Source organism: Diabrotica virgifera, chromosome 6 (assembly GCF_917563875.1).
Source record: "Diabrotica virgifera virgifera chromosome 6, PGI_DIABVI_V3a".
Lineage (NCBI taxonomy): Eukaryota > Metazoa > Arthropoda > Insecta > Coleoptera > Chrysomelidae > Diabrotica > Diabrotica virgifera.
The window spans coordinates 225,631,298-225,647,079 of record NC_065448.1 but is presented as its reverse complement, the minus strand read 5'-3'; the positions used below and the strand labels follow the sequence as shown (position 1 = coordinate 225,647,079).

At 34.1% G+C, this 15,782-nt stretch overlaps 1 protein-coding gene across 5 annotated transcripts in view; it reads right to left on the bottom strand.

Annotated features, from left to right (window-relative positions):
- The window catches only part of LOC126887293 (uncharacterized), a 138,704-nt gene that overhangs the window by 65,129 nt on the left and 57,793 nt on the right, over window positions 1-15,782 (bottom strand). For 3 of the 5 annotated variants that reach the window (XM_050654702.1, XM_050654703.1, XM_050654705.1), the window contains exons 4-7: window positions 13,987-14,022; window positions 10,087-10,269; window positions 7,931-8,074; window positions 5,374-5,688 (exon numbers count right to left, since the gene is read on the bottom strand). In XM_050654702.1, the coding sequence (XP_050510659.1) occupies window positions 5,374-5,688; window positions 7,931-8,074; window positions 10,087-10,269; window positions 13,987-14,022 (678 nt within the window). The remainder of the gene's footprint in view (window positions 1-5,373; window positions 5,689-7,930; window positions 8,075-10,086; window positions 10,270-13,986; window positions 14,023-15,782) is intronic. The other 2 variants (XM_050654704.1, XM_050654706.1) reach the window with 1 other exon arrangement.

Below are 15,782 nucleotides of genomic sequence, written 5' to 3'. Positions count from 1 at the left end.
TGAATAAAAAATTCTTAATTGTATGTCATAAAATTCGTAATAACTACCTCCTAAAACTCATCAAATTTCATTTTCATAGTTCAACTAGTCTTAGAGAAATAAATAAATTGGCAGTTTGAAATAAAAATTTCAACACCCCGTATCTCCGAAACTAAGCATTTGCGGACATATGTTTATAGAGCAAACTGGCATTAATTTTTCATGTAGAATTAGTCCTTAAAATTTTTCATACTTATTTACTAACACCCTGTATAGTTTTTTCCGATTATAGCGTTTCATCCTCTATCTTTTCTCCTTCGTAAGGATGTAGTGGCGTCATGTAAGTCGTTTGACTATTTCTGTCCAATTGTCTCTCTCTCTCTCTCTCTCTCTCTCTCTCCTGCGCTTGTTGTTTTGCTTCGGAGAATGAGTAACCAGTTATGTCCTGTATTTGGTCCGACCATCGTAATGGAGATCTTCCTCTGGATCTTATGCCCTCTACGTTGCCTTCAACTACCATTTGTTCCATGCCTTCTCTTCTTCTAGTTATATGTCCAAAATATCAGTATATTTTGGTTGATATTTGTGCTGAGTCTAGTTTTTATGTTAAGTTCGGCTACTATTGAATTATTTGTGCGATGTGTGGTCCATGGTATGCGCAACATTCTCCGGTAAACCCACATTTCAAATGCCATTATACGTTTTGAATCTGCTTTTTTGATGGTCCAAGTCTCTGAAGCGTAGGTGGCGATAGGAAATATTAACGCTCGAACAAAGCGTAATTTTGTGTTTTTTGTAATGTCAGTATTCTTCCATATTTTTGTGAGTTTGTCTTTTGCCGATCTGGTCATTATGATGCGCCTACTGATCTCGTCTTCGCATCCTCTACTGTTAGTAATAACGGAGCCTAAGTATAATAATTAAATTGTCTGACCATTTCGTAACCTGTCAAGTTTCTTAGCTCCGGTTGGTTGTTTCTGATTCTATCACACAATTCGAAAATATGTCTCGAGTAAAAGTTGCTTACTTTGATGTAAGGAATCCAAATCTGCAATAAAAACTGGAGGTTTCTATTTTAAAGTTACCCCCACTTTGTCTCCAAGGGTGGAGTGGGGGGTCCTGTTGGTGTCATTCGATAGATTTTGAAAATTATTCAACATGCATTTTCAGTTTTTCGATCCGATGTTTATTTCGCGAAATATTCGACTGTTCCGCTACATTTTGGACACCGTATAGAAATAATATTAGCGAAATATTCACAGCCAGCTCGAGACACGGGTGGAAGACAAGTTTCCGTATCAAACTGTGGTCTTGCCGCAATGGATATTAATCCTGGTCTTAAAAATGGAAAGTGAGGAGGCTTAATGGCAGTGTATAAATTAAAGAAACAAGGGAAGAAAATAAATAATAAAATAAAAATAGTTAAAGAGAATGAAATAATTAAAAAATATTCAAACCAGATATTCAATAACGAACAAAAACAGATTTTGGAGAAAAATTAGAAGAAGACAGCAGCAGCAACCAAAACAATTCTATAAAGTTTTAAAGGACTGAAAGGTTATAAAAACAAAGAAGTAACGCCGAGAAAGAAAGAACGAAAACAGAGAATTATTGACAAAAGAAGAGAGAATAATGAAGAAATGGAAAGAATATTTCCAAAAACTTTTTCAGGCGAAAACAAAAAATAATATTACAGATTTGCAAAAAGAAAAAAGCGACAATGAAGTATATGACATAAAGCTCACATTGCATATGAAGAATTAATCGATGCAATGAAAAACTAAGACATAAAGAGCCACCTGGGCACGATAAAATTACGGAAATAATTAAAAGTATAGGTGAAAAAGGGAAGCAAAAGCTTCTCGAATTACTGAATATAGCATGGAAAGAGTAACAAGTATACAGACCCCAGACCCTACAGACCGGGAAATAGGTTTGATTCTACCTATCCCGAAAAAGGGCGATACTATGAATTGCAATATCTATAGATAGTATGGTATAGTTAGACCCAAACCCAGACACCCAAAGTGAAAGTTATCCTCCAACACCAAATTGTTCTATATGGTCCACATAATGTTCAGAAAAAAGTCACACCATTTTGAGCGTCGGGTTTGGGGGGGAGAGGGGGGAGAAATCTGCAAATTCGTAGTTTTTTAAGTTTTTCGTCAATATTTCTAAAACTAAGCGGTTTAGCATGAACAACCTTCTACACAAAATTGTTCTACATTAAATTTGAAATAAAAAAGGCCCTATGCATAATCCTTCTAAAATGAACGGTTCCAAAGTTACGGAGGTAGTATAGTATAATTGGTCCAAAAAAAGGCCTAACCCAGACATCCAAATTAAAAGTTTTCCTTCAACACCAAATTGTTCTATATGGTCCACATATTGTTCAGTAAAAAGTTACACCATTTTGAGCGTCCGGTTTGGGAGGGAGATGGGGGAGAAGTCGGTAAATTAGTAGTTTTTTTTACGTTTTTCGTCAGTATTTCTAAAACCTTGCTTTAGCGTAAGGAATGTTCTATACAAAAATGTTCTACATAAAATTTAAAACAAAAAAAGTTCTATACATAATTGTTATAAAATCAATGGTTCCAGAGTTACGGAGGGTGAAAAGTGGAGGTTTTCGATACTTTTTATATTTACCGATTTCTCCCCCCTCTCCCCCGAAACCCGACGCTCAAAATGGTGTGACTTTTTCCTGAACATTATGTGGACTATATAGAACAATTTGGTGTTGGAGAATAACTTTCACTTTGGATGTCTGGGTTTTTGGTGTAGTTATATCATAAATATTGCCCAAAAAATATAAAAAGTGTCGAAAACCTCGAATTTTCGCCCTCCGTAACGCTGGAACCGTTAATTTTATAACAATTATGTATTGAACATTTTTTGTTTTAAATTTTATGTAGAATATTTTTGTATTTAACATTGTTTACGCTAAAGCATAGTTTTAGAAATATTGACGAAAAACGTAAAAAACCTACTAATTTACCTACTTCTCTCCCATCTCCCTCCCAAACCGGACGCTCAAAATGGTGTAACTTTTTACTGAACAATACTTGGACCATATAGAACATTTTGGTGTTGGAGGAAAACTTTTACTTTGGATGTTTGGGTTAGGCCTTTTGTTGGACCAGTTATACTATACTACCTCCGTAACTTTGGAACCAGTCATTTTAGAAAGATTATGCATAGGGCCTTTTTTATTTCAAATTTAATGTAGAACAATTTTGTATAGAAGGTTGTTCATGCCAAACCGCATAGTTTTAGAAATATTGGCGAAAAACTTAAAAAACTACGAATTTACCGATTTCTCCCCCCTCTCCCCCCCAAACCCGACGCTAAAAATAGTGTGACTTTTTTCTGGACATTGTGTGGACCATATAGAACCATTTGGTGTTGAAGGATAACTTTCACTTTGGATGTCTGGGTTATGCCATCTTTTGGATCAACTATACTATACTAAGAGGAATTACTCAGCATAGTTACAAAAGTAGACGAAAAAAAAAAAGAATGTGTGTGTACTTTGTACGCACGTAAGAAGATATTCTTCTATTATATAGGTAATTTCAACTAAGTAAATATATTTAACAGGTTATTTGTATTTTATTTAAAAATTAATCTAACTTTCTTATTTCAAATTTTTTTTATTAAAACAACCAAAAATAAAAAAAAATATGAATCGCCCAGGATTCGAACCCGCGTCATTCCAATCTCGGAGCTAACGCCCTAGCAACTACACCAGCGAGGTCCTTCTAATTGACATGTAAGTTTCGGATATAATTACACAACACGGCGACAAATAGTGTAAATATTTTATTATTTTACTACAGAGAAACACAAATCCAAAAACACAAGAATTATAATAAATAATACATTTACTAAAAACACTAATATATTCTTTTAATGACTTATTTGCACGGATACAGATACATAAACACCTATCTTGAAAGATTAGCAAGGATCTACATACTGTCTGTGTGCGCAGGCGCGCAGATTTATGTACAATTTTACCCTCAATCGAATCGCGCCTAAAGAAGAATATCTTCAAAAATATGAGAAAAGAAATGAAGACGTGTAATTGGACCAATACTAGATGAATCTCAAAGCGGTTTTAGACTAGATACTTTGCTAGACATGGAAAAAGCATTTGATAAAGTGCCAAGGTCAAATGTATGGGAAAGTCTGAAAAGGAGATACAAGTAAGTATACCAGATAAAATGATAAGAGTTATTCAAACATTATACAAAAATACCAAATATCGCCTAATAAGTGAAAATATGATAGGATACAACTTCACAATGACAGAGGGTGTAAGACAGGGGGAAGTTTAACTCCTTCATTATTCAATACGTTTATGGATAACATTATAAAATGACCAAAATAAAAAACTCGGCCACTATATTTTATATATTGTACCTAACTAAACCTACAAAAACATGGATACCATATTGCCTGTTCACAGACGATGTAGTACCTAATACTAGCATCAACAGTATGAGACAGAGCTTTATACAAATTAGGTGTGAACATGAAGAAGGAGAAATCAAAAGTGATGGTCCTAGCAAAAGACAGAGTGCCTTGTCAGAGTGTTTAGGTGCCTTGTCCTCCTAGAGCATTGGCGAAATCGGTCGCATGGTTTTTACTTTGTCCACAGCTGACCTAAATAGTGTCGTGGTGCTCACTCCATACCACTGGCGGAGGTTCCTAAGGCATGATGTTTTTCTGCGTCCGGAGCCGCGCTTTCTCTATCTTTCCTTGGATATTTCGGATTGCTCATCACGTAGGCAAAGTACTCTAGTTTTTTTCTTTTTATGATATTCAGTATATTTGTGAACAAATAAATGAATGTGATAAAGTGAATAAATTATACTAGACAATAGAAAGAACAGTTATCAACAAGACACAAATTACGAAACAAACTAAAATAGACCAGTTCTTATGTATTGACATGAGGACTGGATACTAAGTAACACCAAAATAGAATACATGCGGTAGATATGAGATATTTACGGAGGTACAGCGAGTGAATAGAAGAGATAGGGTAAAAACAATGTTATAATAAGGGATGAATTCAAAATAAAGTCGATGGTAGAGTACTTTGAAAAACGGCTTTAAGTCGATAGGGTTTTCTGCAGCGACTAAATAATGAAATACCGGTCAAAAAGATATGGAAATTAATACACAAGGGAAAAAAGAAGAGAGGAAGTCCTAAGGAGACTTAAAACGATGTACCTAATAGCAAAACAACTTGACCAATAAGAACTCACATGGAAAGAAGCAAGGGCGATGGCACAAGATAGGAAGATATGGAAGAGATTCGTGCACTGTTGAAATGACAGTAATTTAAAGAAACCACCAAAAAAATCGAAGAAAATTATGTTTACTTACAAAATAGTACAGCCAAAAATTTGCTCTCGTGTATCAACTTATCTAACATCTCATCCGTGACGTCCTCAATTTCGTCTTTCTCCAGCTGTTCAACCAACCATTCCAGAATTTCGGTCTCCTCTTCCAGATCTCCGTCGTATATGTTGGGAATTCCCTTTTCGAAGTATACAAGTGTAGGCAATGAGTCCAATCCGTATTCTTTGACTGCGTTAGTGTCGTCTATTTTGACAAACTGGATGCCGTATTTGTCACAATCATCGTCGATATGCTCCAGGTCGTCGAGGACTTTGGTAGATTCTTCCGATCCATGGTCATCTGAAACAATACAATAAAATTAATGAATATAATGAATAAAATTGTTGAATTTCTGGGACTTGTTTTTTCATTGTCGTAGGGGAGCCCAAGCGGTGATTTTTGCAGTTACTCGAGCGTCAGATTATCATATGGGGAGAAACCTGGTACCCTGCAGATGTACCTCTACCATATATTGGCTCTTATCACAGGGAAGTTCTTTAAGGGGGCCCGAAAAAGAAATATATCCTTAAAAATACTCGAAATTGTCAGATTAAGATAAGGTAAGTTAAGTACATGCAAACGAGTGTATATTTAAAAAATCTGACGATTTGAGCGGGGCGTAACGTCACATCGAAAAACTAAAAAATACGTCTTCAATATTTTTCAAAAATCTATCGAATGGTACCTACTAAAACTAAAACTACGGAGAGGGGTGGGAGGTAAATTTAAAATTTTAAATACAAACCTCGCGATATTTCTCAAAATGAACATCAGATCGAAAAACTGCCAAATACACTTTCAAAATGTTTTTGAAAAATCTATCGAATGGTACCAAACACGGAGGTATATCCCCACGGAGGTGGGGTGGTGGTTACTTTAAAATCATAAATGGGACCCCCAAATTTTTATTGCATATTTGGAATTTTTACGTAAAAATAAGCAACTATTATTCGGGACATTTTTTCGAATTATGGATAGATGGTGCTATAATCGGAAAGAGATTGTTGGAAATGGAAAATTAAATTAAACAATGGAAAGTCCCCACTAAAATGGAAAATTTTACTTAACTTTTTTTGGTTTTAGGACCTAATAATCACAACCCAATAGGTCCTCATAACGCTCGAGTGACTGCAAATTTAGCATACTTTGCTCCCCTACCATTATTGTATGATATTTTATCTATAATTTGCTGGATTCATTTTAAGTATTTTTCACATTTCATCTTTCTATCAATCAGTTAGTTGGAAGGCCATTGCAGACCAAGACATATGTAATTGCTATTTTGAGTAGGGAAACATACTCTTCCCGAATAGTTATATCCATTTATATCGACTTTATGTCGTTCAATTTAATACTTTTAAGTGTTAAGTCTTCAAGTTTAATCCAACCATTGTTTGCTTGCGTTACTGAAGATGTACTGATAAGTCCGAAAACGTTATTTCTGAACAATAATCAACTATTGAAATCGATTTGGATTTTTAAGATTATTTCATTCATAGGAAATTCTGACCAATAGAAAGCTACAGAAATCTGAATTAAATCGATAATTTTTGATAATTGCCCGTCGTTAAGTATATTACGTCAGATGCCCTTCGTTGCTACGAAAAAATACATTCAGTGACATTAATGACAATTAATGTTTTAAAAATTATAAAAGTGATGACTTTCAATCGTCAAATATTTATAAAAACTTTGTGTTTAATTGTACTAATTTGTACTTACATAAATAAATTACAATAAAATTTTGGTTTTGAACAGTTTTATTCCTGAAATAATCGCAACAAATTGCACTCGAACTCTAAAATTAATATAGAATTTTTGCCCTCGTGACACTTTGACATAATTTCACTCGCCTTTCGCTCGTGAAATTAAAACTGTCAAAGTGTCACTCGGGAAAAATTCAATAATTTTAGAGTTCTTGTGCAATTACTACTGATAATTTTTTAATTAAATGTTTATACTTATTACAACACAAGTTTTTACTCCTATATCAAAATCTTCTATTGTCATTTTTTATCTATAAAATTTCGGCAATTTCATGTATTTTTCTGTTTCTCACTAATTCTTGTTCTGTTGTTACATTTTCGGTCTTTTCTAGGTTCATTTATGTGTATATAGGTATATAGTATAGCATAAATTTTATTCATCTTGAACCGTTACCATTTGGTCATCTGCAAAATTTGGTGTGTTCAATTGTTCAAGAAGTCTTCTCGGACTCGTACTCCCTTGCCTTCATATTTTCTTTTCCATAGCTTTAATATTTGTTCTAGGAATGTCTTAAACAGTATCTGGGATGTAGAGCACCCTGCAATAAACCTTTTGTGGTCTTAAACCCAGTTTAATATGTATTGCTGGTTTCAACTCTTATCCTGTTGTTTTTGTAAGTATATGTTTTTTTTTCGAATTTTAGTAACATCTGCGTTATCTCGATTTCCTCCATCGTTTTCTATATTTGCTTTCTGTGAACCGTGGCATACGCCTTTTTTAAATCGATGAGGGCTATTCTTTTCATACATTAAATATAGATTATGTAAATACTTACAAAAAAGTACAGCTAAGTGATCCACACTAGATATAAGAGTAGAAAGGGTTTTTAGAGTCACATCTTCGATGGTATCATCTTCATCCCCTGTACTTTTATGCTGCACTAACCATTCCAATACGTCATCTTCTCTAGTTAGTTCACCTGAAATAAAGACAAAATATGTTTATTCTTGGTTATGGGTTATATGGGTATAATGAGTTAGATAAATCCAATCATTGTTTATATTCTATAATAAAAAAGAAATCAAATCTACAGCCCGACTAATATGAAAATCATTTAAAAGTTTATCAAAAATTTGAAAAAATGTGTTAAATATAGAAGAATAAAGAAATATCTGCAAATAGAATTATCAAATGAAGAAAAATTAAACCAAACTATATGAAGAAATCCCTAACAAAGACAAGAAAAATTCACACATTCATAATGATTTCCAGTCTTCAGTAGAAGATGGAATTTTAATAAAAGGAAGGGCAGTAGCTTTTTAAGATACAGTATCTAAAGTGTATCTATCTAATTTAAGAACATAATTAAAATAGAGATTGAAAATAATTTAAGCGAATACTAATCTAGCTTTAGGCTACCCATCGCATTCACTTTTCAATCTCAAGATCTTCATCTTATTTAAAGTGGCCAAGCAACGATTAAAAAACATTCGCAACAAGTGGAAATTCTACTTGGTGACTTATAAGATCGTCAAGGTCTCAGAAATAAGGTGAAATCTACTAAGAACCTTAACCTTATCACTACCCTTGCTACTCGTCTCGCTGGAAAATCTCAAAAAAAGAGGAAATGCTTCATAAAAGTGAAATAGTATTGATTGAATAGAAATGATAAGTAGATTCTTCTTCTTCTTCCTTTTCTTGTATGTAGGCTTTAAAGCCTGTTTCTTCTTCAATATTAGCCTCCTAAATTGTTTAAGTTATTGCACCATCTTTTTCTTGGTCTGCCAATACTTCTTCGTCCATTTGGTGACTTATCTCGTGCTATTCGTACTATCATATCCTCTGTCATTCTACTAGTGTGTTCGTTCCACTCCTGTTTCCGTTTTGTCACCCATCCATTTATGTCTTCTACATTGAAAAAACTAAATCTATAGAGATTAACTCCCACGGACGATCTACCTTGGGATGAGAAACCATTTTGTCCGTAGGGCGTTCTTGAGAAACTTTATACTCAGCACAAATGTTACAACGACGAACGAAATTAGCGACGTCACTCCTTATCTTTGGCCAATAAAATATCTGCTTATGTTTTCGCTTCTCTCCCTATTCAACAGACTTTTCCCTGATATTCATCGGAGTATTTTCATCTCTGTTGTTTCTAGTAGTCCTCTCGTTTTAGATGTGTCAGGTCTTGTCTCCGCCGTGTATGTCGACTATAGGTCTAATTGCTGCTTTATAGATTCTTGCTTTTGTGTCTTGTCTTAGGTGTTTGTTCTTCCAGATTGTGTCATTAAGAGATCCCGCTGCATTACTTGCTTTTAAGCTTTGTTGTCGTACTCCCTCTTCAACATCTCCGTAACTGGTTATATATATTCCCAGATATCTAAACCTTGCTTCCTGCTGTATTATTTTCCCATCAATTTCGATTTTACATCGCAGTGAGTATTTAGGTGTTGTCATACATTTGGTTTTTTCTGCTGACATTATCATATTGTATTTCTTGGCTGTTGTATGGAAGATGTGTGTTAATCTTTGGAGATCGTCTTCTGTCTCGGCGATTAATGCGGCGTCGTCTGCATAACATAATATTTGGATTTCTTTGTTCCACATTTTGCAACCGTGACCTTTACGTACTGCTTCTATTATTTCGTCCATTATTATATTAAAGAGCAGTGGGCTTAATGAGTCACCTTGTCTGACTCCGCTTTGTACTGGTATAAACTGCGTTAAGTAGATTATGATAGGAATATAAATATGAGAAAATATTCAGGGTGTTCTATTTATTGTATGATTTTACCACGTAGCTATTAATCACCCTGTAGAATTTTACATACTATTGAGGGCTGGATAATATCATTGCCTACATTTTTCTTAAATAACTCTTTTGGATATTCTGTACCATAATGGAATTGACGACCAATGTAGCATAAAAAACTCACCCTGTATATATTATATTAGAAAAATAAAAAAAGTTAAAACAAAAGAACTTACCTTCATAGATAATTGGAATTTGATGTCTGTAATACACAAGAGCAGGAAGCGTACCCAAGTTATATTCTTCGGCCAAGCTTTCATCATTGATCTTAACAAATCCGATACCCAATTGATCTGCTTCGTCGTCGATATTCTCAAGCTCCTGTAATACCTTGGAACACTTTTTACACTCGGGTTTATCTGCAAAAATGTGAAATATTAGGTTTTGATTTTTATTGATCTATCCTCTGTTGGTTTTATGTACTATAATACTGTGCTTTTCAATCAATTCCTGATGTTGTAGCGTAAATCCTACAATGAAGCTGAACACTTAAATGATATACCAAAATACTACTGATACTTCATTACATAAATGTATAAAATTCATAAATATGCAAAGCAAATTGGATATGGTTTTAAAAATGTATTAAATGGTTACAACTCTTTGTAAGTCTTTGCCACGTTTACTATTGCCTTCCATGTTTGTCGGTACTGTGCCACTATTATCCATTGTCTCACTTCCATTTTCTCCAGATTCTCAATGACTGTATCTTTACACCTTTTAAAGACTCTAACTCGTTATTGTGCCTGAGCCTCTATTTGTTTGTAACGCTGTCTTTTCAAGGACCATAATATATACCTTGAAGGATTTTACATTCTTAGGATTTTTACTCCTTAACCCTCTTCTTGACAATGTAACAAATTTGTAACATTTTCATTTTGGGTCCTAGATGAGTTCTAGGTGACTTGAGGCTCATTCTGTTACTCACATTTTGTACTAATAGCATAAAACTGTCCGTAGATGGCAATAGATAACTTATGTTTTTATTATTACCGATTTCTGACAACTTCTAAGTGATGCCATGTGTCATCTGTTTTTACAAACTTTTAATTTTTGATAAAAAATAGTGTGTTTTTATTTTGGTGATTGTTTTATATTTTTCAATTATCCTATAAATAGAGAGTGTACATTTTAGTTCTTATTTTGTTTATTAAACTATTAAAAAATGTCGTCAAACATTTGTAACAAATTTGTTACATTGCCAGGTTACGGTTATATTTTTTTCTCAATGTAGATTTTTAATTTTTTCTATCTCTGCAATATGTTTATGCAATTTTATTTGTTTTGCAAATATACACACACCGGCAAAATTAGCCGAACACGTTAAAAATGGGACATGTTTGATGTCTCGTATTTCATAAACCAGTAGTCCGATTTGAGTTATTCTTTTAATATGTTATAGCCTTGTTATTTTAGAATATCGTTGTAATAATATTGTTGCTAGACAGGTAAATACAATTTTATACCGGGTGTACCAATCATACTGTGTTTTTTTCTTAAAGTTTGGAACACCCTGTGGGATATTCTAGCATATGTAAAATATTAGAATTAATACTCGATTGTAGATTTAGGCTTGCTTAACATTTTTCTTTTCGATTCATTTACTTATGTTGGATAATAAAAAAGTTATGTGCGTTAACAAATATACATGTTTTTCATCAATAAATCCTCATAGTAGGGGAGGAACGTATACTAAATTTGCAGTTACTCGAGCGTTGTGGGAACCTATTGGATTGTGAAGAGTATCTGTTAAAATCAGAAAAAGGTTAAGTTAAGTTTTCCATAAAGTGGGGGACTTTTCATTTTTTAATTTAATTTTCCATTTGAAACAATCATTTTTCTCCGATTATAGCGCTATCCATCCATAATTCGAAAAAATATGTCGAATAAAAGTTGCTTATTTTTACGTAAAGAATCCAAATCTGCAATAAAAATTGAGGGCTCCTATTTAAGATTTTAAATTAAATCCCCCACCCCACCGCCGTGGGGACTCGTGACTCCCCACGGAGAGGGATGGGGGGTAAATTAAAAATTATAAATACGAACCCTGCGATATTTTGCAAAATAAACATCAGATTGTAAAACTGCAAAATACACCTATTCAATATTTTTCAAAAATCTACCGAATGGCACCAAACACGACCCCCCACGGAGGTGGGGTGGGGGGTTACATTAAAATATTAAATAGGAGCCCCCAATTTTTATTGCAGATTTGGATTCTTGACGTAAAAATAAGCAACTTTTAATCGCAACATTTTTTCCTATTATGGAAATCGCTATAATCGGAAAAAACGATTGGTGGAAATGGAAAATTAAATTGAAAAATGGAGAGTCCCACATTTTATGGAAAACTTAACTTCACTTTTTTTGGTTGTAGCACCCACTCTTCACAATCCACTCCCACAAGAACGCTTGAGTAATTGCAAATTTAGCATACTTTTCTCCCCTACTATAAGGATTTATTGATAAAAAACATGGCTAGTTGTTAAAGCACATAACTTTTTTATTTTCCAACATAAGCAAATGAATCAAAAAAGAAAATGTTAAGAAAGCATAATTCTATAATCGAGTTTTAATTTTAATATTTTATATATGCTGGAATATTCCACAGGGTGTTCCGAACTTTAAGAAAAAAACACAGTATGCTTGTTACACCCGGTATAAAATGACGTTTACCTATCTAGCAACAATATTATTACACCGATATTATTAAATAATAAGGCTATAACACACTAAAAGAATCACTCAAATCGGACCACTGGTTTATGAAATACGAGACATCAAACATGTCCCATTTTTAACGTGTTCGGCTAATTTTGCCGGTGTGTATATATGTTAAAAAAAGGGTAGACAAAATTATTTCTATGTTTTTTAAATCAGACACTACTTCCTTTCAGTGTACAAAATGTGAAGGGGTTGGCGACTTTGTCTAAATGGCAAAGGAAACTGTTTTTACGCATATCATCACAAATAAGGAGTTACATAAATTAAAAGGATATTATTTAGTATATAAAAATTATATTTTATAAATAAATAATTATATTTTAAAATTACAAACTTTTTTTTATTTTAAAAAATTTTTATTTTCCAAAAATTTAATGTGGGGAGGGGAGTGTTATGACGCGAGAGCACTCCCATGAACTCAGATAAATGAAATCTGAACTTTGTTCTGAGAAATCGGTTCAAACCTTAGAAAATGCATGGATCATCAATGATAATAATGTGTACGGTATTCTTGGCAATGTAACAAATTTGTAACAAATTCAAATTTGGTACTTAGGAATAAATTAAAGGTGAAATATTTATTTTACAAATTTTTAAATAATTCTTGAAGGGCATTAATAGAAAGAAAACACAGTTTTCACTTTTTTATATAGGTCTGTCAAGAAAAGGGTTAAATCGTAGTAAGTATATTATTAGGCCGGTCACAGACGAGCGACTGTGGCCGGCCAAGCTGTGGATCCACAAAAGTAGTTTCCGATGATTGACCGTGGGTTCTTTTGTGGAGTGGACATTACACCCGACTATGGCCGGCCACAGTCGCTCGTCTGTGATGCAATGTCCACTCCACATAAGAACCCACGGTCAATTATCGGAAACTACTTTTGTTGATCCACAGCGTAGCGCTGCAGCGTGGTCCATCTGTTTTGAGGGTCTGGAAAGATATAGCAATATGTCAACTCAGTACCTGGTTACTCAATAAGACTTCCCTCGTACCCAAGCCACTTCTAAATCAGAATTGTGTATTGCTAATTCTGTCTTCTAATATTTTGTATATCCTGCTATATAATCCTCGCAGACACTTCCTTCCTCGCAGACACCTTACTTACACTGAAGTTTTATTTTAATCAACTGCATTATTACATATATCTTCTCTTGTTACTTACAAATTTTAATACTTTTTAAAACCAATCCAGTATGAATAAAAAAATAGACAAATCACTGAAACAAAAATACCGAATAAACTATAAAATACAATGCCTCAATGTTCGCCTACGAATACAAAACCAAATATACTGATTTAAAAATAGAAAGCTGTAGAAAAAAATGGATGAAATTCAAGAGTGTTTACTTACTGCTTGCCAGTTTTTCGCATTTGTCTGCATCTGGACCTGTGTATAGTAAGCGAGTGGTTAAATGGATTATGAACAACATTAGAACATGAATTTTTAATTGAAAGGTTTGAAGAAAAAAAACTTACAGGGGTTTTTAAAAGATATTTTTTACCTATTACATATGTTAGAAAAAATATATATCAAGTCCTTGAACTTCTAAGTGTTCTATTTTGCTATCGAGTTCTATTTTGCACTAATGTCTTATATCATTCCAAGACTTTCCTTGACCTCTTATCTTGTCCATGACGGATCTTCTCCAAGTTTGTTCTGGGCGAACATTTTTTCTTTTTCCTTGGGGATTCCACTCTAAGGCAGTCTTTGCAATACTGGAACTATTTTTTCGGAGTGTGTGACTAATCCAACCCCACTGGACTTTATTTCATTTTATACCCACTTTTGTTTGGTCAGGTGCAGCAGATCTTCGTTTCTGATAATGCTATGCCAGAAAATACGAACAGTTCTCGTAGGCATCTATTAAGACGTTCGGTGCCCATCTTGAACAAGCGCCTTTTGGCTGGTACCACGTACTTAAATCGTTCATTTAGTAACACAGTACTACTGACGCCACTTATGCGTCATCGGTACCTTTGATAAAACCTTCGTGACGCTACTCGTGCGTCATGTGCACCGAACATGTTAACAAAGACCTGCAGTTTGTCTGCAAAGGCTTTTGTCACTTTCCGGGATTCAAATCCGTAGAGTAGAACGGACCTGACACTTGACTGGAATATTCGGATCTTTATCTTTGCAGTATACTGGTCAGACCTGCAAAAAGGGCTGATCATGCTGAGTGCGCTTGTTGAGCTTTTCGTATACTCATATGAATATCGTCTTCTGTACCTCCACTTTCTGGTATTACACTTCCAAGATACGTAAAATTTTCCTCATTTTCAATCTGAATTTGTTAAAAGTAAATAGTATGTTGTTTCTTGCATTTATTCTCATGAATGTGATTTTATTAATATTGGTTTTCAAACCTATTTTATTGGATTCAGTGGAAAGTGTTTTCCAATTGGTTAGCCACATCTTGGAACCTTTGTTCTAATAAGCATTTATAGACGTCGTAGACATCCAAAGAGATAACACCTTTAAGCTAGAAGAAGAGGCAAATGCTGGACCTAGAATATTACAGCAGGGAGTTAATTCTACCATAACACAGCTAAAGGATGGCAAAGAAGTAGGTCCCTATAATATACAAGCAGACCTACTCAAACTGATGGACAGACAACGAATCAATAGCAATAATCACAAAGATATTCAACAACATATACAACTCTGGAAAAATACCAACATAATGGCTGAAATCTGAGTTTATTGCACTTCCAAAAAAACCAGGAGCCAAAAAGTGCGAAGAATACCGTACGATAAGCCTGATGAGTCATCTCTTAAAATTGTTCCTAAAGGTAATCCATACGAGAATTTGTAAGCTATGTGAAAGTCAAATTTCGCCCAACCAGTTCGGGTTCATAAATGCTGTTGGTACGAGAGAGGCTTTGTTTTCAATACAAGTCTTATTCCAGAGATGCAGAGACGTAAATTGCGACCTATACGCATGTCTGGTTGATTACGAGAAGGCGTTTGATCGAGTACAACACGCCAAGATGATGCAAATACTAAAAGAAGCAGGAATTAACAACCAAGATCTGAAAATAATTAGAAACCTTTACTGGAATCAGACTGCAAACCTCAGAGTTGACGGACAACTCACCGTATATGTCAAAGTCATGCATGGAGTGAGGCAAGGCTGCATTTTGTCC